At 47.1% G+C, this 24724-nt stretch overlaps 1 protein-coding gene across 3 annotated transcripts in view; it reads right to left on the bottom strand.

Moving 5' to 3' along the window:
- Nucleotides 1-24724, bottom strand: part of LOC120893688 (MAM domain-containing glycosylphosphatidylinositol anchor protein 1) — a 230951-nt gene that overhangs the window by 22709 nt on the left and 183518 nt on the right. For all 3 annotated transcript variants that reach the window (XM_040295713.1, XM_040295712.1, XM_040295714.1), the window contains exons 5-7: nucleotides 9766-9887; nucleotides 9480-9630; nucleotides 2659-2756 (exon numbers count right to left, since the gene is read on the bottom strand). In XM_040295713.1, the coding sequence (XP_040151647.1) occupies nucleotides 2659-2756; nucleotides 9480-9630; nucleotides 9766-9887 (371 nt within the window). The remainder of the gene's footprint in view (nucleotides 1-2658; nucleotides 2757-9479; nucleotides 9631-9765; nucleotides 9888-24724) is intronic.

Here is a 24724-nt window from a genome sequence, read left to right as displayed (position 1 = left end):
AATGATTTACATAATCCTAGCAGCATGTGTTTGTTTTGAATGAATTGATGAAATGGTGCATCTGCTTTAGCAGCGGGGAAAACACGGGAAAATATGCAACCCTCAGGGGCAGGTTTTCGATGAAGTGTGTGAAGTGGACCGGTTCAGTTGGAAAGTCGTATAAAATTATCGAATCAGAAAGGATGAATTTTTGAAATCCAAAATCCGCATCGTTTCATGGCAACCCATCCGTGTTTCGATGTAATATGTCTAGCATGATCCTGTTCATGTTTACATGCAAATTCGACACTCTAGCAAGCAAAATAGCATTGCCAACATCGACGTCTAAGTTTGCTGATGAAGCGTAAAAATTAAAATTCAATTTTCTGTTGTGCTGGTCCACCCTGATGGGATTGGCTTCGGATGGCGCATGTGGATGTTATGTCTGCTGATCCCAGCCACGCTTCATCTCACGCTTGCGCCCGATCTCATGGATATCGGATTTCCACGAAATCAAGAAGCCCTATGTCCAGTTTCCGATTAGGAAAAGTGAATCAAATTTCGTGCAGTGGGGCCTTCGAGCGAAGAAATTGCAACTGAAAGGGGATCATCATTTAAGTAAAAAAAAAACACACACACACATACATCGTTCGTTTCTAACAGTGAGGAGAAGCATTGGCGGCACTGAATTGATCCAAATCCGGAGCGAACTGTGAATAAAACTGAAACTAAAAGAGCAAACATGTTAACAGGGAATGGATCCCCATTCCCCAGCTCCTCGTAAATTAAATTATTCTTGGCAAAAGTTTTCTTACCCAGCTAACTCACTTGCTGCTCCCATCGGGCGCCTTTCCGAAGAAGAAATGATGATGATTTTCAACTTGCCTCTGAATGTGTTTTTTACGAGACGATCGGCTTTACTGAAAGCTTTACTTTCTGCGTTACTTGTGTTTGTGTCTGGGTGTTTGTACATCGTCAAAAGGTAAGCCCAAAAGAAAAGCATCCCGGCTGGGTGTAAAGTAGCCGGTTTTCACACGCCATGGGACAGAGCAACCGAACCGTGCCAACCGATGAAAGTCTATTTTCACACGCAAGCTGAAGACCGTAGTACGTAAGCATGCACACACACACACACAAAGCGGAAGAGCATGAAAGCCCCAGAACCTTGGTCGAAACCTCTGGCCGATTTCATGCTGTGACCGATTGATCCACCTCAAGTGGGCTCTCTAGTTTGATTACACCTGGCTGGCCGAGTGCGAAAGGGTCAATGGTGAACCAGTGAGCCAGCATAGAAATACGAAGGATACTCACCGGCCCACGATAGTAGGTCTCGTTTTTGCTGTACAGCCGAGCTCGTGACAAAAATACAAAGCGGAACCACACCATTTGTTTCTCCACCAATGCTCCACCCATCGGGACTGGTAGCAGGACAAGGTGTTTTGCCATTTGCTTTCATCATCAGCATAAAGTGCTTCCATGTTCATTCATGCGGGGGCAGGGCAGTGGAGGGCTTACCTCCACAAGCGTCCATGATCGGTTTGCTGTTTCATTCATGCGCGCACGTCACAACCCGTCACCACGCGTGACGTGATCGTCAGGGGAAGAGTTTTATCCCCCGGAAAGCGCCGTGGCCAAAGAAAGCTTGTGTTGGGAACAGAGTTTTGTTGCTGTTATTGTTTACGCCTTCAAGCCCGCGATGTACGGATACTGACTGTTGCCAGGTGGTAACGGGTAATATGGTCGGTGTGCATGTGCTATTGAACCGGCCGGTTGGGCTGGATATGGGTTAGCAATTTTGTTTTATCCACTAAAATGGCAATTTTATGTTTGCAAGGAGGGCGGCCAAAAGGAAGGTCCAACAGTGAGAATATATGTGTGTGTGTGTGTTTGTGTGCCAAATAAAGTGGCAAGAAGCAGTACCAACGAGCAACAGTACACACGAATGACCAGGCGTCTCCATGCGTCTCCATGTGGACAGCAGCAGCCGAAACGAAGCTGCTGAATGGCCCTACTTTGCGATAAAAAAAAGAAACTAGAACCAGAAAAGTGAAACATACCGATAAACGAGTTTTGCACCGGGAGTGCGATGAATTTCAATGAATATTGCCACACTTAACCCTTCGCACCGCTTACAGTTCCCGCGTCTGTGCGATTATTGGCTGCGTTCAATCTTGTTCTGCAACCTCAAAAGACCAGCGCCGCAGCCGGCTCGTGCCGGAGAACTGCTTTTTGATGATTAATGCTCACATCCACTTATACCTCTCCACTGTGCACAGTGAACGTGAGTATGCACGTGAGCGGGCAACGTGTGTGTGAGTGTGTGGGAACGTTTTTCGAAACCCGGTAGAGTCGGTCGTAACGAATTTAAACTCTCACTTGTTGCCCTCGGCTTTTACCTTTTCCAAGGCGCAGATGATGCTGCCCGGTGCTGCCCATTGCTGCTTCGTCTCAGCAGGTTCGGTTCGGCCAGCTACGTAATTCTAATTTGATAAATGCTACGTGACTTATTTCATTAAGCGTTGGCGAGAGGTAGTATGGGGGGAAAAAACGGAATAAAACACTTCCCTCACACAGCTACCGGACACACAGGCCGAGGTTTGCTGTTATCAACTCGGCACTAGAACACGATGGCGATTGGAGAAGCGTAGCGTAAGAGATGGGGGGAACGAAAAAACTTACCGTCGGTTGCGGATCAGCATGCACGATACATTCGAGCTGTGCCTCGAATCCCTCGCCCGAATGGATCCACGACTTTTCCACACTGATGTCGGGCGGATCTGGAATGAAGTTCGAAAACGGGGAGAGGTGGTGGTTAAAACACATTCACGTTAGCAAGTGGTCACGTTGAAAAAGTGGGCCGGGTGGGCAGGAAGAGCGTAAAAAATCAATCAATCAGTTTTCTCTACTCGCTTTCGGGTAATGGTGCGCGCGCGCGCGCTTTGGTTACACTAGATGGAATTGGCTGCCCAATAAAACATACCGATTTTAATCAAGCGCTATTTCAGTGATGGACGTGTCGACGTATCGATTTGATTGAAAAGAGGGAGGGAGTGCGTGAAGTGGGACCACTTTTGCTCGAAAGAGAGCACAGCAAATGGGAAAGGATTTATGGCATTTTGGTGAAGTAACCGCGAACTTCGGCTCGCTTCACTTCGTCGACCGGTCGAACGAAGTTGAGCGCTCTGTCGAAAACCACTGTGTTTGGTGCATTGAGAAAAAAAGCCAGCAGCGCATGCATTGTGTTGAATAATGTTTTATTAAATGCATCATTATACCGTGTACCTTTCCCGTCAGCTGTGCACCAGCTTTGCGCAGTTCAAATGATGAATTGAACGAAAAGATTAATATGGCTTATAGAAGTGACACGAAAGAGAAAAAAAAAACAAACTCACTCACGAGCGCACCAACACAATTGCTTTTTTTCTGTAGCGGAAAACCACACCAGCTTTTAAAACTGAACTGTGCGGTAACGGTGGTGTGGTAAGTGGCCAGCTGGCGTCATCATAAAGCGGCACACACACACACTCTGGTAGAAAACCAAATCATCATTCGTCAACCAGGGGCACGTTAAACGTCGAATGATTAAATACGCTCGCAGCGGTTGGCCGCTCGCGTGTGGCTATGAGTAATGGAATCGATTTTATTTATAAATATTTCGATTAAATCAACCACCAGTTCGTCGTTGCATAGGCGCGAATGGAAACGCGGTAGCATTGCCGTAGAGCAGTAGGAATTAATAGTGAATCACCGTAAACAGTCACTACCGCTCGAAGGTTAAATAACAACACAAAGAGTATCGAGTACGACGGGAAGGCTACACAAAACGTGAGATTTAATTGTTTTTTTTTTTTTGTTATTTCGTTTGTATTTCTGTATGAATTCAGATCATATAATAATGTTTTAAGGGCACAAATAATATCAATGGTGCAAAATTATACGTGTTTAAAGGGCGGTTAAATTTTGAAACCAGAGTTGATTGCTTCTAAATAACATTAGGGAAAATTAAAAATAAAATAAAAACAACGCGTTTTTCATATTTTTAAAATATTAACATATGTTCTAAATAAATATGTTCCGTATTTTAGCGTACACAGCGACCCTCCCCCCTGATGAGCTATTAAATATGTAAGAAAACAAGGTTTATTTTAAATTCTATCAAATATAAAAACAAATTAGTCCATGTCTTTCATTCAGCTCAGTTTTTTCGTGCTTCTAGTACAAGCGAATGGAAGGTCATCGGTTTACCTTCATTTTATTTTGCTATTTTCTAAGCTTTAGCTTTGATTTAGTTTAGTTTTAATTTCTCAGGAGTAATACAAAAGTTTCTACCCGTGTGTAACGACGTGTATTTGATAATTTTCGATCTAAAAGAAGATTATTATACACGCTAAAGAAAACAAAACATTTGACAATAGCTCTCTTTACAGATTCTTTATATGTATTTTTAGCACTGATTGCCTTAAATAGTCAACAGATCTGTAAGACCATGGAAAAAGGAAAATATCGTTCAAAATAAAACGAAAGTTATTTTACATCGTTTACTAAAATATATGTGTTCTGACTGCTGAAAATCTGCACAAGCCGACCACAGCAACGGTATCATTTTTAATTCCATAACAAAAAAAGAAACCCCAACATTGATCACAGTCGCTGGTCTTTAATCCATTTTTACCGTGTGTAAGAAAGGTAAAACCGTTAACCGTGGACCCAGTTAGTTAAATTACTGTGTTTTTTCCCAAAATCACAATACGGAATGCAAATTGTTTGCTAGCGATTGCTTCTTTGGCTGTTTCTGATTGATTCACCCTCAAGCACACCGAAGCCATCAATTGCGATGAAATGTTGTGAAACAATCCCCGCACACACCCTCGCCCTCCCTTATCGCTTGAGATGCGCAATTCGGAAAAGTGTACCCTCGGGACAAATTGTCCAGCGACTGGCCATACGCGCAATTGTGTATTGTTTGTAACCATATGTGTGTGAGTGTTTGCGTGTGCATCCCGTTGAGATTCGCGAAATCCCTTACCCAGCCACATACAACCTCCGCTTCCTACCGGGCAGCCACTCAGGGTGGGTTCATTATCGCTGAAGGGATTGGCACGTGGCGGGTGGGGAGAGTGTGGTGGAGCTGATTATTTTGCCAACGATTTTCGCGCGAAACGACCAGATTTCACCCGAACCCGAGGCTCCACGGGGAGGTTCCGGCGCAAACGAGACTGCGGCCGAGTGGTTTCGACGCTGGTCACCGCAGCCGGCCGCTGCCACCGTCCAGATCCAGATAAATAAATGATATGCATCCGCGTGGGCCCCGCGATGCCACAGCCAATCATGCCAACCCGGGCCGGAAGCGCGATGGAGAGCACCGTACAGGGCACAGGGCAGTGAGCGGAAGGAATGGATGAAAAATTAAATCTCACACACACGCACATAGGGCTGAACTGAAACGGTTTGAGCTTGCACCTGGAAAAGGAGCATGAGCAAGGGTCGACTGGGACGGGAAATGCACACCAAACTGGACGCGCGCACTGCCCGCACAGTGCCGCGCTGAGTTTCGCAATTTGGTGCTGAATATTTTATACTCCTGTGCCACCGCGATTGTCGCGAGTCGATTGTCTAATCCGATCAGTGCCTACCGTGGCCCGTGGAATCCGTCCGGCTACGGGAGCTATCGTATCGTATCGATGTGGTAAATTTAATTAGCGCATTCTCGGTAACTCCCCCGGTCGCGGGCGCAGGGGCACAGCCGAGCCGAGGCGTGCCAAGCGTGACCCACTGGCGCTGGAACGGTGTGCTGCAAGTGGCAAAAGGACCAGGCCAAACGTTAAATTGTTTGATTTAAGGAGCCACCGGCGTACGTTCCGTGCGAGACATGTCGAATGAGGGGCGCGTTGTGGTTTGGGCACCGACGAGCCGGGCCCACCGATCGGAAGCTACACAACCCGTTCACATGCATCCGGGGTTTGATCGGATCGGAGCGCACAAATACACGCTCCCATTTGCCGGAAGGAATGTTTGTCGAAGCAGGCGAACCGTGACAAATGTTGGCGTGGCGTGCATGTGCTCTAGTGAGTGTTTGAACAAATGCACCAGGGGAGCATGTGCTTACCCTACGCCGGCTGAAAGCGGGACCGAAACAGCATCGAATGGCGGGCAAGACCGCCCGACTCACTGTTCCAACTAATAAGCGCAAATATTCTTTCACATTCTGCTAAATGCATGGGGTAGAAAAACGGTTGAAACCCCTTCAGTGTTTTCGTGTGGTGTGTGCGTGTGTGTGTGTGTTTATGTGTCAATCATTTCAGGACGGTGCAATGACGGCTGCATTCGTACAACGATGCACGAAACTCAATTAGACTGATGGTTGCCCCCGCCGGCGTTCTTGCACAAACATGCGATGCTTTGTTTAACATTTAGCCAGTCAGCCAGTCAGTCGTAATGAGAACACGCTGGCAGGGGGGTTTTTGTTGAGATTGTTTGGAATTGGCGAGTGAAGAGGTGAAAAGTCATATTAGCAAAGTGCAGCATCCGCACTAAGCGGAAAGTCGCTTCGGGCAATGAGCGTTGTGTGCGTTCTGCATAATGCGGGGCAAGCAGCAAACGTTGGGCGTTCAGCATCGGGCGAATGCAAATTTATTCTCCTCCGGCTGGCATTCGCAGAAACTGACGTATTGTTGATTTCAATGAGTGTGAGCTGAACGGACGAGATTATTTATTTGATGAAAAAGATTTCATTAGAAATTGGATAGAGAAGTTTAAGGACGGTAGCGGGTTGAAAATGTTTGAACAAGATTGTCTGTAAAAACTCGTCTGCCTGTTCAATGTTCAGGTAGTTCCCAAAATACGCGTTACATCTTATACACGAATTCGAAGATATGCGGGTTTGTAGGGTTGACAGTGATTTTAGTCAATTGTGCTGATTTTACACATCAATTGTAAAATGTAGAATAAATTACCTTGCGACCGAGTTTTATAGGCCTTTTAAGAAGGTAGGCAATTAAAATATTTAGGTTGAATTATATCAATAGTTATAATAGCAGCTAAAACGTCTCACTCCAACCAAATTTATACGAAAATGAGTGATATTTTGGAAACCGTGAAATCTAGGTCCGTATTAATAGCGTATTTCGGGGACAACCTGTTCCTTCTTACAGGGTACGTTCAAAGCTCGTGATCTTAACGGTTTTAACGTCACGTTCAATCTATCATGTGAAGTAGTGATGGGTAAAGTTGGCAAAAATCCGGAGTCGACTCCGATCCGACTCCGATAAATTCGGAATCGACTCCAGAAGGTAGGTCCGCGCTGCAATATCCGGAGTCGTTTGGAATCGTCCGAAAAGGCACGGAGTCGTCCGGAGTCGTCCGGAATCGCCCGGAATCGCCCGGAGTCGGAGTCGTCCGGAGTCGCCCGGAGTCGCCCGGAGTCATCCGGAGTCGTTCGGAGTCGTTCGGAGTCGTTCGGAGTCGTCCGGAGTCGTTCGAAGTCCTTCGGAGTCGTCCAGAGTCACCAGGAGTCGGAGTCGTTCGGAGTCGTTCGGAGTCATTCGGAGTCGTCGGAGTCGTTCGGAGTCGTCCGGAGTCGTCTGGAGTTGTTCGGAGTCGTTCGACTCCAGACGACTCCGGACGACTCCGGACGGCTCCGACTCCGGGCGACTCCGAACGACTCCGAACGACTCCGGACGACTCCGAACGACTTCGCCTCTGACTCCGGATAACTACGACTCAGATTCCGAACGACTCCGACTGAGGATGACTCCGGTCAATGCTGATTGGACCTACCTTCCGGAGTCGGATCCGAATCCAATCGGAGTCGACTCAGGATTCCAGACTACGCACGAATATTCCAGAACCGAACGAACGATACAGTTGTAGACAGCTTTGATGCACATGGGGTTGCGGAATTCATTAGTTGTCCGGATAACCACGCCAAGTAATTGATTTCCTCTAGCTACAACGTCATCGATATGCTGTTTAAAGTTCAAATTAGAGTCAAGCAGAACGCCCAGGTCTTTGGCATGATTTTGTCGATTAATTGCAGTGCCGTCCATGAAGTAGGTACCAGTGACTGGGCTCCTGCATCGACTAAAAGACACACAGTAGCATTTCTCAATGCAGATAGTCAGTCCGTTACGTTTGCACCACGAACAGAAAATTTCGATGCAGTCTTGCAGGAATGTACAATCACCTGTGTTGTGAATAGGCGCAAAAATGTTTGCGTCGTCGGCAAACAGACTGATACTGTCGGGAGGTAGAGCGAGGGTAACATCGTTGATGAACAATATGAAGAGAAGCGGGCCAATATTGCCTACTTGTGGCACACCCGAGCTGCTGACTATTTCTTTGGACATGTGCTTATCAATTTTCACGATGTATGTGCGATTAATTAGGTAAGACTTAAGCCACTGTACGAGCCACTGTACGAGTTGACAGTCAAATCTTGATATTCAAATAAAAATATATTTGAATGGTAAAAAGAGCTGACAACTAATTCAACATTTCAAGCCGTAAGGTCGATCTCGTGGGACAGTCGTCATCTCGTACGACTTAACAACCTGCCCGTCATAGGTTCAAGCTCCAGATGAACCGTGCCTCCATACATAGGACCAAGCAACCCTTGAGCAGGCCTTGACCGACCGAGAAGTTCAAATCGTAACGTTTACTAAAGAGTTTTTTTATGTAGTGTACTGATGAAAAAAATCCATTTATTAATTTCATGTAGATAAACGTCACTGTTGATGTAGAGCTAACAAGCAATACCACGCTACCAGCGATGGATGCTTTTCACCATGGCCCCATTCGCAAGATCCAATTATGCCCGATCGTAACGTTTTCATTTCCTATCCTACTAACCATCCTGCCCTACCATCATGGTTGCACCAGCGGTCAACGAAGCGACCAAACATGCCGGTAATGTAATATATTTTAATGTATACGCTCTAGTTTCCGCTTGCATCGCTCCGCATCGGCGGATAAAGCGACTAACCCGACCGAACGAGCTGGACGAGCACATTGTACTGTCGGAAAGCTCATCGCTATCCCATCGCGCCTGGCACCGTCGCTTCCATCAGCACGGAGTGGAACAGTGGAACAGTGCTTGAAAGCCATGCCAGGCAACAACTAAAAGAAAAAAAAACGTACCAAAATAATAATGTGATACTTTATTTCAGCTTAAGGCGGTTATTAAACCTTCGCTCCCGACAAGGGCGAGAGTCGCGAACGAAACATTAATAGCAACAACAAAAAAAGCGCAACAAACCCTACACGCCGATGAGCATTGCAAACGTTCGCTGCCTGATTTATGCGTGCTGCAAGGGATTTCCCTCTCTCTTTCTCTCTCTCTCTCTCTCTCTCTCTCTCTCTCTCTCTCTCTCTGCTAGCGGTGGCATTTATTGTAGAAGGTCGTATAGCGTGAGCCCCGTTTGCTAAAGAGGTCGCATAATTTGAAGTTATGCGTGTGTGTGTTTGTGTGTGTGTGTGTGTGGCCATCGCGAGCCTATACTTACAGAGCACATCCAGCCGCATGTCCACGGTGACCGGTTCGCCGACATTGTTGTCCGCGGTGCACTGATACACACCGGCCTGCTGACGTTCGACGCGCTCGAGCGACAGTACGGGCCCTTCGCCGATCTTGGCAGCCGATTTGCCCGTTCCAGTCTGGGTTGGGAAGAGGAGGAAGAACAAAGACACAAACAGAGAGCAGTGTTAGAGCTGGTAACGGAAGTGTGTGCTTGTGACAACAACAAAAAATAGATAGAAAGAACAGCAACGGCACAACACAGTTACACTTACCCGCTTGGTCCAGTAGATGGATGGGACCGGATTACCGGACGCTTTACATTCGAGCGTTACGGCGCCTCCTTTGCGTGCCGTCACCTGACCGGTCGGTGGAATGGCCCGCACACTCGGTGGCACTGTAAGGAAAAAGGAAGACACAAAAACACGTGATTAAATTAATGCACCCAAAGACAATGAGAGTGGTTAGTATGAGTTTGCTTCCCGATTGCGCCAGTCAATCATCGGATTTTCTCCCTGCTGTATGACTTTAACTTCCACAAAACGAAAAGGATGAAGACGAATGGTACCCACAAAGCGAGGAAGCGGAAGAGGATTAAATCCGTTTCCTATAAATACAGTTAAAAGCTTTCCGTACTTATCCTAAATTTTACTACACCCCCTTTCACCCGTTGTGCTCGTTTCTTTTTTTACGCCCGGTTTACCCGTTGGTCGTCCCTGAAGCCTTTTGCCTCTACTGTGTGTCTCCGCATTATCCCGTCTCGTCTGGCAGATCTGCCCTAGCAAATGATTACATGCCAGCCCGCCCCGGTTCGGTTGTTCTAAATTGAGATGAATAGTTAATGGGCTGGGTTCCTCCCGGCGGGCTCATACACCTGATCCTTTTCGAAAACCCTCCATCGCTGCTCCCTAAAGAGGGCTGTCAGAAATCCATTAAACTAATTTACGTCGATACTTCGGTACGCACACGCAGCATGGAAGGGGAAAGGATACTCCCCGGTATGAACCGCTGCACCCTACCTGCTCCCCTTCTTCTTTTTTTGGCAGGACTGTTTATTAAACGCACACCGCAACCGTTTGGGCCGCCCCGATGTAGACATTAATTCGTTCGACAAGGTATGATGGTGGCGAAGCTAGTGGCAGTAGTACTAGGGCACAGTAATCGTGCAATACAAATACATAAAATATTGGACCGGTTGGTTATGAAAAGCTCTTCTCTTGTTTGCGTACGATGAAAAAGAGAGCTGAGCCACGCGCAGCGACGAAACACCTCATCCACAGCACAGACGTACTGATTGATTCGGTTGAGAAATGAGTTAAATTGTTAGCCATTAAGACTCCGGTCCCCCGGCCCCCTTTTTACTAGCGGATAAATATCACCCAAAGCTTTAGTGAATATTCTCCATTGCCAGCCATTTATTACCTTGCGGTGCGCTCCACTGCGAGGAAAGCATAAAAGGTGGAATTTATTTTATTATTTCATGATAAAAAATCACCTGTTCATCCATTGCCAGGAAATGTATCTCGCTCTCTTTCTCTTTATTTTATCTCTCTCCCTCTTTCTTTCCTCTTATCCTATCATTCGCGTGTTTTTTGCCCTTGCGAAACATTAGCGTGTGAACGAGCAAGGGACGCAGGGACATTTACATTTCTATATTTGTGCTCTGCCCGGCCACCAACACGGCGCACAGCCCACACCCTGCAAAAAACAAGACGTTGATTTATTCAAAACACGTGTTCTCGGAGTGTCCTTCCGGTGGGATGGGCGAGGTTGGCCTGTTTTGTTGTGCCGTGTCCGGCTGCCTGCTCCCAGGGCGAACTGAATCAAACTCTCCTCCCGGGGGAGGGGCACGGGCGAAGATTCCGGAGAGCCGTGTGTTTTGGTCGAACGAGAAAATGAACCTCGGCGTCGTATCACCGGTCGACAGCTTTTCTTGTACGTTGGCGTTGTGTCTAAAACCTTTTTTTTTGGTGTGTGTGTTCGTTGTCTGTTGCACAGCAGCGACAGTAAACCGAAATCCTTCGCCCTCTTTCTAAAAGGTCATTGCTTTTCGCACATCGCCTGCGACAAAAACCGGACTCTTCCCTTTTTGCGGACTGTTGCCTAGGTGGAGAAGCTGCTGCCATGCCACCCCGTGCGGTGGGTGTTGTTGTAAAAGCGGCTTGGCCCGGCCCGGGAGGATGGAGGCCCAGTAATCTAGATTTGTGGCGCTCGACGTGTACGTGCGCCGGGCGCCGTCAATATTCGTCGTGAAAATTTGTCCATCAGGGAAAAGGGCATGATCAGGCGGAAGGGGTGCGTGGCAAACGACACAGAGGTACAGTGTCACGAGTGTGTCTGTGTGTGTTTCTATTATTGTTGCCGGCATGACTCTCCGAGCAGGAGAGGGGATGGTGTATTACGCATTTGGATGCTTTTTTTTGCACAGTCCACCTGCTCCCAGGGGTGGTAACTGGGTTGTTTCTGGGAAGAAATTAATCATGGCACGTTTTTTGCCTTCTTTTCTCCCTTTTCTCTGTTTCCGGCAGGTGCTTCTTCAACCTTTGCCTAATAAAATTAGCCATGTTGGTACGCTTATTTGATTTTTTTTTCTTTCGTTGTGAGATTCGCATTGAAACGTTTTCGCCTGCACTCAGAAGAACTGGTTTCGTAGAACATTTGCAAATAAATCGATTACTGTGACTGTGGGGGTGGTTGGGAAAATGAAGGAACCATTTTTAGAAAATCATTTGTCACCATGTTTCCCAAAGCATACCGAACCTCCCGCACCGAATGGAGGAATTGATTTAGCGAGCATTGTGTTTTCCTTTGCGAATAAATCATCAACTTTTTATGTTTTAAGCTACCGAAATCAATTGTAAAACAAAAACACACCAACAACAGTGACAGGTGTTTTAAGCTTCCGTTTGCCACGGATTGTGTGCATGTTGGGCTTGGAAGAAAAGCAGAATGCAGAAAAGTACAGCATACAATTCCCGCGCACGCTCGAATCGAAATGAATGCGATTAATAATGGGCACGGGAGAAAAGAAAATCAGTCACCCAAAGAAATCTCGTGCATGGGTGTATGTGTGTGCAAGTGAGTCATTTGTTTTACCTTCCCCACCTTCATTCCTCCCGCGCCGTTGTTCATGTGCAGCCCCTTGTCATATGCGATAATCATTGCCCGCGTGTCGGAAAATCGGATTCGAGCTCATGCATATCGCCCGGTAATGTGTGAAAAGCGTACTACGCGAACCATGATGCGAAAGTCGTATATTTTTCATCATTTTCCATCCATCCCTTCAACCACCTCCGTTCCCTGTCCTTCCCATCGCTTTCCCCTTTCCATCGCATCGCTTTGCATGTGCAATGATTTATGAGACGGAGCGGAGCGTCGAGTGTGCCCCCGAGATCGTTGTAAAACACGTACACACAGCTAGACCCGTGTACTGTAAGTTATACCCACAAGGAAATAAAATACCGAAACGAAATGAAACGAAAAAAAAAAGAAAAAATGCAAAATGGATCAACAACAAGTTATGTTTTATAGTAAGCCGTAAGCTGTAGTTCTTTGGACTGGACGGAAGTCGACGTAAAACTGGTGCATAAAATAGCGATGCAGCTGGGGTTTTTTTCTGGACCGACCACCCAATGACACTGGGACCTGGTCTCCTTTATTCGGGTCGTAATCATCCTGTGTGTCATGGGTGGACGAAACAATAGTTGCGTTTTATTTTATTGCGTGAGAACAAAAGCACAGTGCACACGCACAGAAAGCGCATTGGGTGGCGCTTTACGAGCGGGGTACGTACGTTCGCGATTCTTTCACGAGCTGATGGAGGTGATGGGGGTGAAAATCGAGACAGAAAAGCAACAATTGTTGCAAAATTCATTACGCAACGGGTCCGCCGCCCGGTGTGTGTTCATAAATATTGATGAATTTGATCGTGCGTTGGTTGTTGAAAAGCTACGCGTACCTACACGAGAGTTTGTTGAAGGATTGTTTGATGGCGAGAGAGAGAGAGAAGTAGGGTTGCTCTTATCAGCTTTTTACGTTGCTATTGTTGCTGTAGCACAGCTTTCGAAAAGTCGGTCGAGAAATCATTTATGGATGAAACGCACCCCCGGAGTGCCCGGAGTCCCCCGAGGGTAGAATCCGGTGCATTTTTTTGATGAATGATGGGAATACATGTCAGCGGTAAAGCGGCGTTCGAGTAGTGTCACCGTGAACAGGGAGCAGGGAGAGAGAGACAGCGACACACACACAGGGGACAACGAGCGGCGAGATTGAGAGCCATCGAAATATGGGTGAAACACGTGTTGACGTGAGTTTCGGTCTCCAGCCGGCCTGCCTGCCTTCTCTTCCCACATAACCTTCTGGTCCTGTGCGACAACTGTGTGTGTGTGTCCGAATCAAGCACCATAAAATAAACGGAACACAAATCATAAAAGGCAAATGTGCGTGAGAAACGACACAGACGTACAGTGTCACGAGTGTGCCACACGGTTCACCATAAATGTACGACCGCCCCAAACAACAATCGGGTTGCGCGCGATGTTCTTTTTCGCAAAAATCCAACGACCGGGCCAGGCGAGTGGGTGAGGTGTAACAATACAGCTTTTCCATTGCTCTTGACCGACAACACGCACACACACACACACACTGACAACACGATAATAATGCCGAGAAAAGCTGGGTAATGTTTCGTGATCTTCTTCACGCGTCCCCTCCTCTGGACGCTCTGGCCAAGGCTGTTGTTCTGACGGGTCGGGAGGTCGGGCGGTATGTACAATGATTATCCTGCCACTTTAGCACTGGAGAGCCTGCTTCCACAGTGATGAGGTGGATGTGTATGCGCTCACAATGTGCTTTACTTTTCGGCTTGTGTGGGGCGGTGGCGGCCATCCCACTGAGCAGCTTATCGAGTGTGTGTGTGTGTGTGTGTGTGTTGGTTGGTGTGAGCCATCAGCCGCCATCATGCAAAGTGGAAGCATGCCGGTGAGCAACATTTTCGGGCGTGTTTTCCTATTTATGGTACAGCAGCAGCAGCCAGACGCAGCACTCCCTCACAGAGGGGCAGGCAACACAATAAAAGAGCGTCCATAATTATATGACCGATAGAACCTAGGACAACAACAACCACGGCAAACCCGGTTGGTGAGAGCAATTCGAGCGGAATTTAGGGCCTGGGCTCCTCCTTTTCCTGGTTGGTGTGCACGTGCACGTGCTGTTGGTGCTGCAAAATGTTGCGCCACGGGAGGGCAACATACACGTTTTATCTTTATATATGTAAGTGTGCTTGTGTTGTCAATATGTTGGAGCGCTCGGAACATGGTTTTCCCGGGACTAGCTCTGGTGACAGGACAAAGAGTTGAGATGAGCGCTGTTGGATTTTCATGGCAATCACTTCCCGGGCCGTTTGCAACAAAGAAACGGTGGACAAACGGAAGCGTTTATTGCGTTCTTACGCGTTGAAAATTCATTCCGATCAAAACATGTTGTCAAAGCACAACAACACGGTTGATTTTTTCTTCTCTGTTGGGGAACGCACAGCTAGAATGTCTTGAATGGAAAACAATTGCTTCGAGTGATTAGAAAGGAAATGAGTTAAAAGGCAAATGTGTAACAAAAGTTAATTAATTAAAAGCTAATAGTTAAAGGTTTGATTCTTCTTGCTATCAGGATCCTTTGTACCTAGTATCAGGATCCTGGATCAGGATTGATCTAACCTAACTCGAGCTACATTCATGCAGCATTCAATGGTGTGATTTTTGGTGTTATAATTAGAAAGACAAATAATTACTGCAATTGTCTATCAACAAAAGCTACTGCATACAGTGTGAAGTCAGCTTTCCAAACATTCCAAGCATCCATTCAATCGAGATTAGATCTTAGATCACTGTCATAGTTAGACATGGTGCCCCCAATGGGCGGGAGCATCTATTATGCTCTGGTTGCTGGATGAGTAAACAAAGGCTTAGCACAAAAACTTCAAATGCTTTGCTTAATGGCGTGAACTTTCTCGCTTGCTGTGCGATTGTCCATAACACTTACGCATATGTCCTATTTCTATCGCATATCTCAGCACTTTATAGGATTATTTGCTTCTTTTTCAAAAGGTTCGCTTCTCAGAAGTGCATAGCAAAAGTAGTGTATTATGTATTTACCACCGACTGTAACCGCAGCCAAACGCATTGGTCGGGAGTCATCACCGATCGAACGCAGCCGAAATTCTAGCGCAAACCACCATCACCCGCACAAGGTGCAATAGAGTGCGGAAGAAATGTACATGCCAACTGTACGAAGGTCATAGCCTCTGGGCAGCACTGGGAGCAACGCCATTCCACCGAGTAATGGGTTGCGCTACGAGCTAAAACAACAGCTGGGAAACACACACACAGACCCAACAGCTACTACCGACCGCTACTAGACTGTGCGCCGAATAGTGTCGCCGGAACATCGGTACGATAGTGATAATGGCAGTAATAAACAGTCGCACTCACAATGTTTTATGCTTTTTATTGCCGTCCTTCGACACACAGAAACCTCCCCGCCCCCCCTCCCCGCGCGTACGTCGTGCGCCGTTCGATTGTTGGTGCGCAAAAGCGAGGCGACGAAATGAATCGTTGCCAAAAAACCGAGAGTGCCATCAAATTATATGGAGCACCAGCAGCACCAGAGCGCTTGCTAGCGTGCGCCGGATGACGGTTTACGTGTTTGTCCAAGTGTTTGCCGCCGCCCAATCTTAGCAAATACTTACACCAACGCCAATGCTCCGCTGCCTTTAGTGCCTGCTTCTCGGGAGAAAGCTTCGCGCTGAGGATGCGGGGTCGGAGGTGGGAGATAAATCCGACAACCTACAAATCGAGGTTTATCCGAAAGTCGGAAGCAGCTTATTTGGACGGTGCAGAGCGTTGACGATGGGATCCGAACATCGGGGGACAAAAATCCTGCTATCCGTACACCGAGGCGTACACACCACCACGGATTGGCGCAATTTGCTTTATACTGCAACCCCGTTGCACTGCGTGGTAAGGGTTTGCCCCACCTAACCCACAGTAATGCACACACCCGCGCGGTTCACTGGTGTCGAAGTGCAATCAGCACTCACAGGCGCACAACAATACGACCCGAACCCACAATTAATGGAGCGTAATTTCAAGCACTGCATTTACGACACACACACCACCGACAACACCAGATTTCCCGCCCCGCGGGAAAAAGGGAACTAGACAAGAGAAAAAGTTCATAAAGCTTCAGCCTTCTTCTGGCTCTTTGCGTTTGGGGGTGCAGTGTGCGTGGAAGCTTTCTGGATGGTGGCGGGTTTAGCAGCTGCCATCAGAATAATGCATCTGCACAGCAGCTGCACACTGCAATTGTTCGGAACTAGAACGCGGCGTGGAATGGAAATGATGCACACAGAAGGGGAGAAAAAAAAGCGTCAAAATCCAACACGGCACTGTTAATTACGCTAATGTCGAACCGGGTCTCGCCCCGGGGATGGGCAGCGAGGGAGCAGCATTTATTTACACCACAACAATACAAGCATTGTGAAGATTTTTGTAGGGCAGAGTCGTGTAGCAAGCGTGCAAAAAATGCACCCCCTCTAGCAAGGGAAGGGAAATAATTTTAATGAAAGCAAATATTGTCATAACTAAAAGCAAATTTGCATCCGAAAGCATGCCTCGATGGAGCTTTACGCCATCCCAGGATACTACAGTTAGCTTGAATACTTGTTTAATAAAAACCTCTTTTGAATGAAGGTGCCCAGAAGACTGCCAATCACAGCACACTGTCAACTCAGGGGAAATCTTTTCTTCATTTTCGAGTTTGCAAAAAAATATAAACAACCTCTCATCTTCCACACCCCACACACTAAGTGAATTGTAAAACTGTTCATCAAAAGCGTTCTAGCACGGTACGAAAGTTTTGCTCGATAAAACCAACCTCTCTCCTCCCCCATCTGGGAATTCTTTGTCAAATTGGTAGCTGTTTAAGAGTGAAGCGGTTCGGTAATTACAGAGATAAGGCTGCAACCTCTAGCTATTAAAAGCTGAGAACTAAGAACTATAAATTAACGCACCACACACACACAAATACTCCAACACACAAACACCAATTTACGTCCGTCGGGATCAGACCGCAAGCTCGAACGATCAGCAATAACGATGGTAGATTGCTGGCTTCATTTTCCCCACCGGGACACACCGACATGAGTGTTAAACTCGTTTACAGAGAGCTGTGTGTGTGTGTGTGCGGTGGTTCCGAAAATCGATCCTTCCTTCGAGGTCGAACCAGCAGCCACCGTGTAGAGTGTGCAGAGTATGTGATAGTGTCTACGATTGTCTACTGATTGTGGGAATGATTTCTCGTTTCTCGGCTCGGAAGAACCGACACGGGACCGACCGACCGAGAAAAAAGCGTTAAAAATGTCATAAAAGATTCACGGCGAATCACCTACCGGTACGCCCTATAGGAGAGGGAGCGCCCTAATTCGATAGAGCGCCCAGAAGTCTTGCCCAGGACGCCCCAGGAGCTGGGAAAATCTTATCAGCGTAGTTTAATCGACCTGTGTCTGTGCAGGGGTCGACGTCTTTCAGGCGCACTCTCTCTTTCTCCAGGGAATGGGGTACACCACAAATCGCACCTGAGTAGACACATCGTGGGATCGCTACACATAGGAAAACACACACACACATATACACCTTCGCACGGGACGATAGCAACAGCTCACCTCCGGTGGGGGAAGGAACCGTAGGTGATAATAGTTTAATGACTGGTGGCCATAAAATCACAACACGGAAGGATTAGGTGGATCATAATCCGGTTGTCGAATTTGTTCACCGATTTCTTCCACCGCGGAGAGGGTGAAGAGCGCTGTGTGTGTGTGTATGAAGTGGTTCATTGGAAGTGTTTGGCAGTAGTACCCCGATGCGAGGCGGATCGTTGGACCGTGTGCCGAGCAGAGCACGTAAAATCAAATCTTTCTAGCAAAGAGCATGGTGGCGCAACAACCTCCCACACCCGGTACGCTTTATCTGATGGAATTTGAATCGGATAAGCTGTGCTTACGAGCGAGAGAGGGAGAGCGTGTTGGAGCTGTCGTGTTTGTGATTCGATTTTAAACCAGGCGTGTCGGGGGTGAGAAAATGCGCCAAGCGTTTTGTGCCACCTGGTGTGATTGCTGAAATGGAATATTAAATGTGTTGCAATCGTATTATCGTACCTAGCGCCGTGTGGGACGGTTGAACGGGGAATGCGGAGAAGGATTTGTTATGTTGAACTATTCGTGCATAAGCTATCACACTTTGCCCTCATCAGTAGAGGAAGCTAATTGAACCATTTGCCGCAGCAATCAGTAACCCTTTGTGTGGTTTCCTTTAAATCGTAAGCTCCGGTGCTTGTGCATGATGCCATCATTTAATATATCAATATTATCGTAAAAGTATTATTTTTCCATCTTGCAAAAAAAAAGAAACATTCCCTCATCTTTCTCGCAAATTAAAGCATCGTTTGCTGCCGACAGCAGTAAAAATGTGTTACAACCAGCCATCCGCCATTCCGGTACGGTACCGTACGCCAACTGCACACCAGCGGTAGACTCGCCTTCGCGCCATATAGAATATTCAAATCTAGTCACCCAATTCGTTCCGAGGGCAGGGCCATAAAGCAATCTAGAAAATATTACTTGCAGCACCCTGGGGCACACGATGCACACCATTCATTCGTGTGGCCCGTGTGAGTGTGCGGCCGGATTCGCGGGCAGAAACTATCGAGCGACCGGTATCATTCGAGACCGCGACGCGAAGACAATCACCCATCAGGCCCGTAAAGTGGTGTTCGGGGTTGCGTGGCGTGGTTGAATAATAATTGGCAGTGGCAGTACGGCATGTATGCTGAGGTGTGTGTTCTCAAGAACTGCTGCTAAACCGTATACCAGAGCTTTGGTGCTACCGGATGGGTTGAACGACGTACGAGCCCGAAGGCCGAAGCTATCATTTACTCGTTATAGGCAAAAGTACGTACTCAGCGAGTGCTTCAATAACTGGCGCAAGTACTTCGAAACTACGAAGACAACGGGTGGCTGCGGGTAAAGGAACATAAATTTAGCGGAAAAATTTGCATAAAATTTTATTAAAACTAATATGATAGCTATTATAATGGCGCTCGTGAAGGTCTTGGCGCCCGTTCTGCTCGCTGCTCTGCATGAAACGGTTCGCTCGTTCGGCTGCTGCGTTGCGTTTCACACTGTGTCATTTCATAACCCTCCCTTAAAAAAAAAACGGCGATTTCAATCCGGCTGGCGGGTTGTGATACGATAAGGTTTCGCTCGCTGTGGCACTGTGCGCGCAACATTTGCCAGATGTTGATTGGGTACGTAAAAATTTAATCACAACTTTAGAGGGCTAAAGTTGAACACTCAATCAAAAGGAAGCTCCGCTTTGCACAATGGGCACTTTTGAGGGGAGCAAAAGAGCCGTCGGCGAAACATAGTGTTGAATTGTATCATGTTTTTGAAGCTTATATTTCATAATAAGACAAAAAATATACGCCATAGGTTCCTATCGGTCGTGGATCACTAACTGTTCATAGTTGTTCGCTACAGTAGTAGCTGCAGTAGTTAATTTAGTTAATTTATCTCCATGTTTACAAATTATGTGTACATTTGCGGTGTTATATTATAGCATGATGGATACGAAATAAGCTTCTCTCTTCATTGGTTTGTTTCTTTTTTGTAGCTCTTGACTGATAGATCACTGATAGATCACATTCTCTCAGAACTAGATGTGTGCTTACTGAGCATTTAACATTGTATATACATTTTATCAATGAATATGAAAAGGCTATTGTGGGTATATTACAATCTATATGTAATTGAGCTATTGTGTGCTTATGTGGAACTATTAGTATAGCCTCGAGGATTTTTTCCATCATTGAAGGGTGTTCACTTGTCATAAGTTGTACAAAAGAAGCCACAACAGAGTTCAATAGTTTTTCGTAACAAGGGCTTCGTAAGTAAGGCTTACTTTCTTACTTATCCGGGGCTACAACCGCTTTGCGGTCTTGGCTAGTTTGAAGAGTGTCCGAAACCGATCACGGTATCGCGACTTCGTCTGCCAGTCCGTTATCCCGGCCTTAATGGCGGACGCCTTTACGCCATCTTGCCACCTCAGTTTAAGCCTACCACGCCTTCTCTGTCATTGTAGACGGCCTAAACAGACTTTATGGGCTGGGTCCTCCGTTTCCATGCGTACAACATGGCCAGCCCACCGGAGCCTGGCGAGCTTGACACGCTGCACGACAGTGAGGTAGTCGTACATCTCGTGTATCTTGTCATTATAGCGGCTCCTCCATTGTCCTTTCACACATACGGGGCCAAGTATCCTTCTGACCATCTTCCTCTCGAACGCGGCTAAGAGGGTTTCGTCAGATTTGGACAGTGTCCATGTCTCAGAGGCGTATGTGAGTACCGGTACTAAGTAGGTACTATATAGTCCCAGCTTCGTCCGTCGCGACAGGATCTTTGTGGTGAATTGGGTTTTCAGTCTGTAGAAAGACCGATTGACAGCCAGCATCCTTGCACGCAACTCAGCTTTCATGCTATTGTCGTCGCTGAGCTTTGACCCAAGATAGGTGAATTCTAGGTCCGCTGATGTTGCCACCATCAGTTTGGTCTTTGCCTCGTTTATCTACAAACCTAGGCTCTATGCCGCCTGCTCGTTCCCTTGGTAGGCTTCTGCTACATAGAAGAGCCGCAGACCGATGATGTCTATATCATCAGCGTATGCCAGGATCTGGGTTGACTTATAAGAGATGATTCCCGTAGTCTCCACCCTCGAGTCGCGGATGGCCCTCTCTAGCGCCATGTTGAATAGGAGACAGGCAAGCCCGTCCACCTTGCGCAGACCTTTAGTGGGAGCAAAAGGTCCTGAGGGTTTTCCATCTACCTTAACCTTCATTCCAAATAAGCTATCATATGCGGGTTTGAAGTCAATGAAGAGATGGTATGTGTCGTGTCAGCCATCTTCTCCAAACTTCGCCGCATGGTGCAGATCTGATCAGTGGTTGATTTTCCGTTACGGAATCCTCTTAGATAATTTCCAACTATCTCTTCGACGAGCGGGACAAGGCAATCCTGAAGGATTAGGAAAAATATTTTATAGGCGATATGCAACACCGTAATACTCCTGTATTTGTTGCAGTCCATCCTATCACCCTTCTTGTTGCATCCTAGATCTTTCAGATAACGATCATTTTGAAGATAGTTGAAGAAAAATTGGATTCAATGCTAATGATGTGGTCTGAATTCTTGTAAATTTAGTGCTTCTTCTAGTTGGCGTAATGACCTACGCAGTTATGCAATACAAGCATTTGAGACGTTAATAAATACCACCAAGTCTGATAGCCATCCTGGTATACGAGGCTTGAAGTTTTCACTAAAAACTGGACTGAAGTGTTTGAAACACCTTTTGCAGTGCTCCATTCCAGCATGTGTTTTTGTGTGTGGCGCATTCCATTCCCAATGCAGTTTATTCCCGTAGCATAGCGCCATCAGATCAACGCACCCACACCAACTGCACAATCCAAATGTATGTGAAACTTTGCATAACAAATCTTGCCAAATCTTTCTCCCCAAAACCGGTAAACTTTCATCAAGCGATGCATCTCGGCACCAATTACCTCGCTTTTCTTCCTTTCACAACGAACGCGTTGTATTGGAAACGTGCCGTAGGAAAGTTTACAATAAACGATCCCACATCCACCCATCGCATATGCGCTGCTAGCTGTCAGAGCAATCCGAAAAAGCTTATTAATAAACTTCCACTTCATTTCCCACGTCCCAAGAAAATGGGCCAAAGTGAAGGTGGCCAAAGTGCGCCGTTCCTTCGCATTCCGTTTATGGGGCAGGAAAGTTGTTGGTGCTGAACCTACTTATCGCACCGTACCACATCACGCTTACCCATACACATACACAAACGCGCACGGGGCTTTTGCTGCACCGAAAAGTTCATTCAATCCATTGACTTTTTCCCAGCGCAGCACGTTCCGGGGAGCTGCAGTCTGCTCCGGCGTCTTCGGGCGAGCTTTAGGGCCATCATACAAAAGAGCCAGCGGCAGAGAAACAACATTCAATTTAAAACATCATCTACCAAACGCGCACTACTAGTCCATTGGTTTGCTCGGAACGATGGTTGCCCTTTTTCCTTCAGTTTCCGAAATGGAGCGGGAGCGAGGTGAGGAGGGGACGGTGTGTCCACTTTTCTTCATTTTTAGATATTATTTGCAGGGCCAGACGTGAAGTTTCTGCACCAAAAGCTCTACCCCAGGTTAGCGTTCTTGTCCAAACACACACATACACTAGGAAACATTGCATCCAACCACTCATTGCGATCGTTAGGGCATTTTTGCGCTCTATCCCTCTCCCCTCTGTCTCTCTCTTTGCATTTTGTTTCGTTTACCACAGCCCACGCTCATCGTAACGATCATCTGTACCCGCTCAACCCGAAAGCCAAAACTATTCCCCGAGATTAGTGTTTACCACCTTCTCCTATCCGCAGGCGACTGACCGACCACGAGGCAGCAAAAATGTGTTTCCTTGTGGTTGTGCCATTTCCTCTCCATCCCCTTCTCCTCTGTTGGTGGGTGGGTCGTTGGGAAATTGTAAATTATGAATTATGTACCACCATTTTACACATGTACTTTTCATTTCCGGTTGCTGGGTTCTAGGTTGCTGGGCTACTTTCTTCTACTCCCACTCGGTAAATAATGAAGAGAGAGAGAAAGAGAGAGACAGCGGGAGAAAGAAGAGAGACAAAGCGCGGCGTACAGCAACATTTTCCCGCCCCAGGTCGCAGTACTTGACCATTGCAATGCAATTTGTAGGTTGTGTGTCTGTATGTGTGTGCTGTGTTCTAGTTATTGCATAGCAGTCGTGTTTTGCCATTGGTTAACCTCCCAGGCTGTGTGTGAGTGTGTGTGTTTATGTCATTCTGCCCAGCCATACTTTTGGGGTTTGGTGAACCTAACTCAACTGACCAACCATTTCGGGTTTGGGGCGAAAAAAGGGGCAATGGGGGAAAGAGATGCACTTGTGCTACACGTGAGACACCATCCGCACCACCACCACCGCCCAAACGTTGGCTGTGGTTTACACTGTGCTGTGTGGCCTGCACCGAACACACCCGCGCCAGCAATTTGGGTGTCCTTTCCGGCCAGGCGGTAACGAAAAGATGTGTGTTACAAAGTTTTCGTTTCTTCTTTTCTGCCGCCCTTGTTGTTTGCTGTTCTCGGAGCACGCGGAGAAAATCGGACCAAATGGAATCAACTGACCGGATGGCTGCAATTGGACCCGGCATGGGATGAACCACACATAGGGCGCGCGATCCACGACGACCAGCGAGAATGGGTGGCCACGGTGTTTGCCTTGGTATGCAGTTCTAATATTGATTATTCACCACGAGCGTGAGCGTGGGGCAGTTGAAGTAGTAGCGGAGAATGAAGTACAGTAATGGGTTTGCAAACTAATGGGAAATAAAACAAACAAACTGGGGAGGTCCCATCTCCGTACGCTCTCTAAATTAAAACAGCCGGTGTATTGAAGGACGATCGAAGAATTGTTCAAGCTCAAGTCGTAGCTTCTCCCATTTTCACACCAATATCAGTACGCTAACTGATGTGCCAGTCTTTCCACAGCGAAATATTCCCTTTTTTTCTAGCCGTCCGATAAAACACACGCAACGCTTTCGTTGTTGTTTGTCGCACCCACTATCAGCGCATCAGATAAGTTTGAAGCAAGAACTTTTTGGTGTGTATCCGTGTTCCTTCCAGCAACTTTTGCTCGACGAGCTCGAATTGCTCCGGATGTGCGAGAAGCAAACACTAACTAACCAACCTAGACGGGGGCGCCATCAAAGAGCGAGGTGGCGATGCGGCAGGAAAAGTGAGGTCACCGAAGAAAAAAAAAAAACGGTCTCCCTGAATGATGTTTTTCGCTCTCGCCGGTCTGCCTGATGTGTTCGGTGGAAGTTTATAAATTATTAAAAAGTTCATCCTGCCGCTATCCCGACCGCCGGGGGACTGAGCGGTGAATGAAATCTGGTGTCAACCGACCCCTGGTGTACCGCTGGATGTTGCTACAACCGGTACGAGTGTGTGTGTGTGGTGTGGTGCAACCGGCAACGTACGGATGCGGATAAATGTAGCGAGCTCCATCGGCAAAACCGGAAGGTGGATGAGCAAAAGTTCCGTGCT

The sequence above is a fragment of the Anopheles arabiensis genome, chromosome 2 (genome assembly GCF_016920715.1).
Source record: "Anopheles arabiensis isolate DONGOLA chromosome 2, AaraD3, whole genome shotgun sequence".
Classification (NCBI taxonomy): domain Eukaryota; kingdom Metazoa; phylum Arthropoda; class Insecta; order Diptera; family Culicidae; genus Anopheles; species Anopheles arabiensis.
Note: the sequence above shows the minus strand (reverse complement) of the source record. Positions and strands in the feature narration are given on the sequence as shown.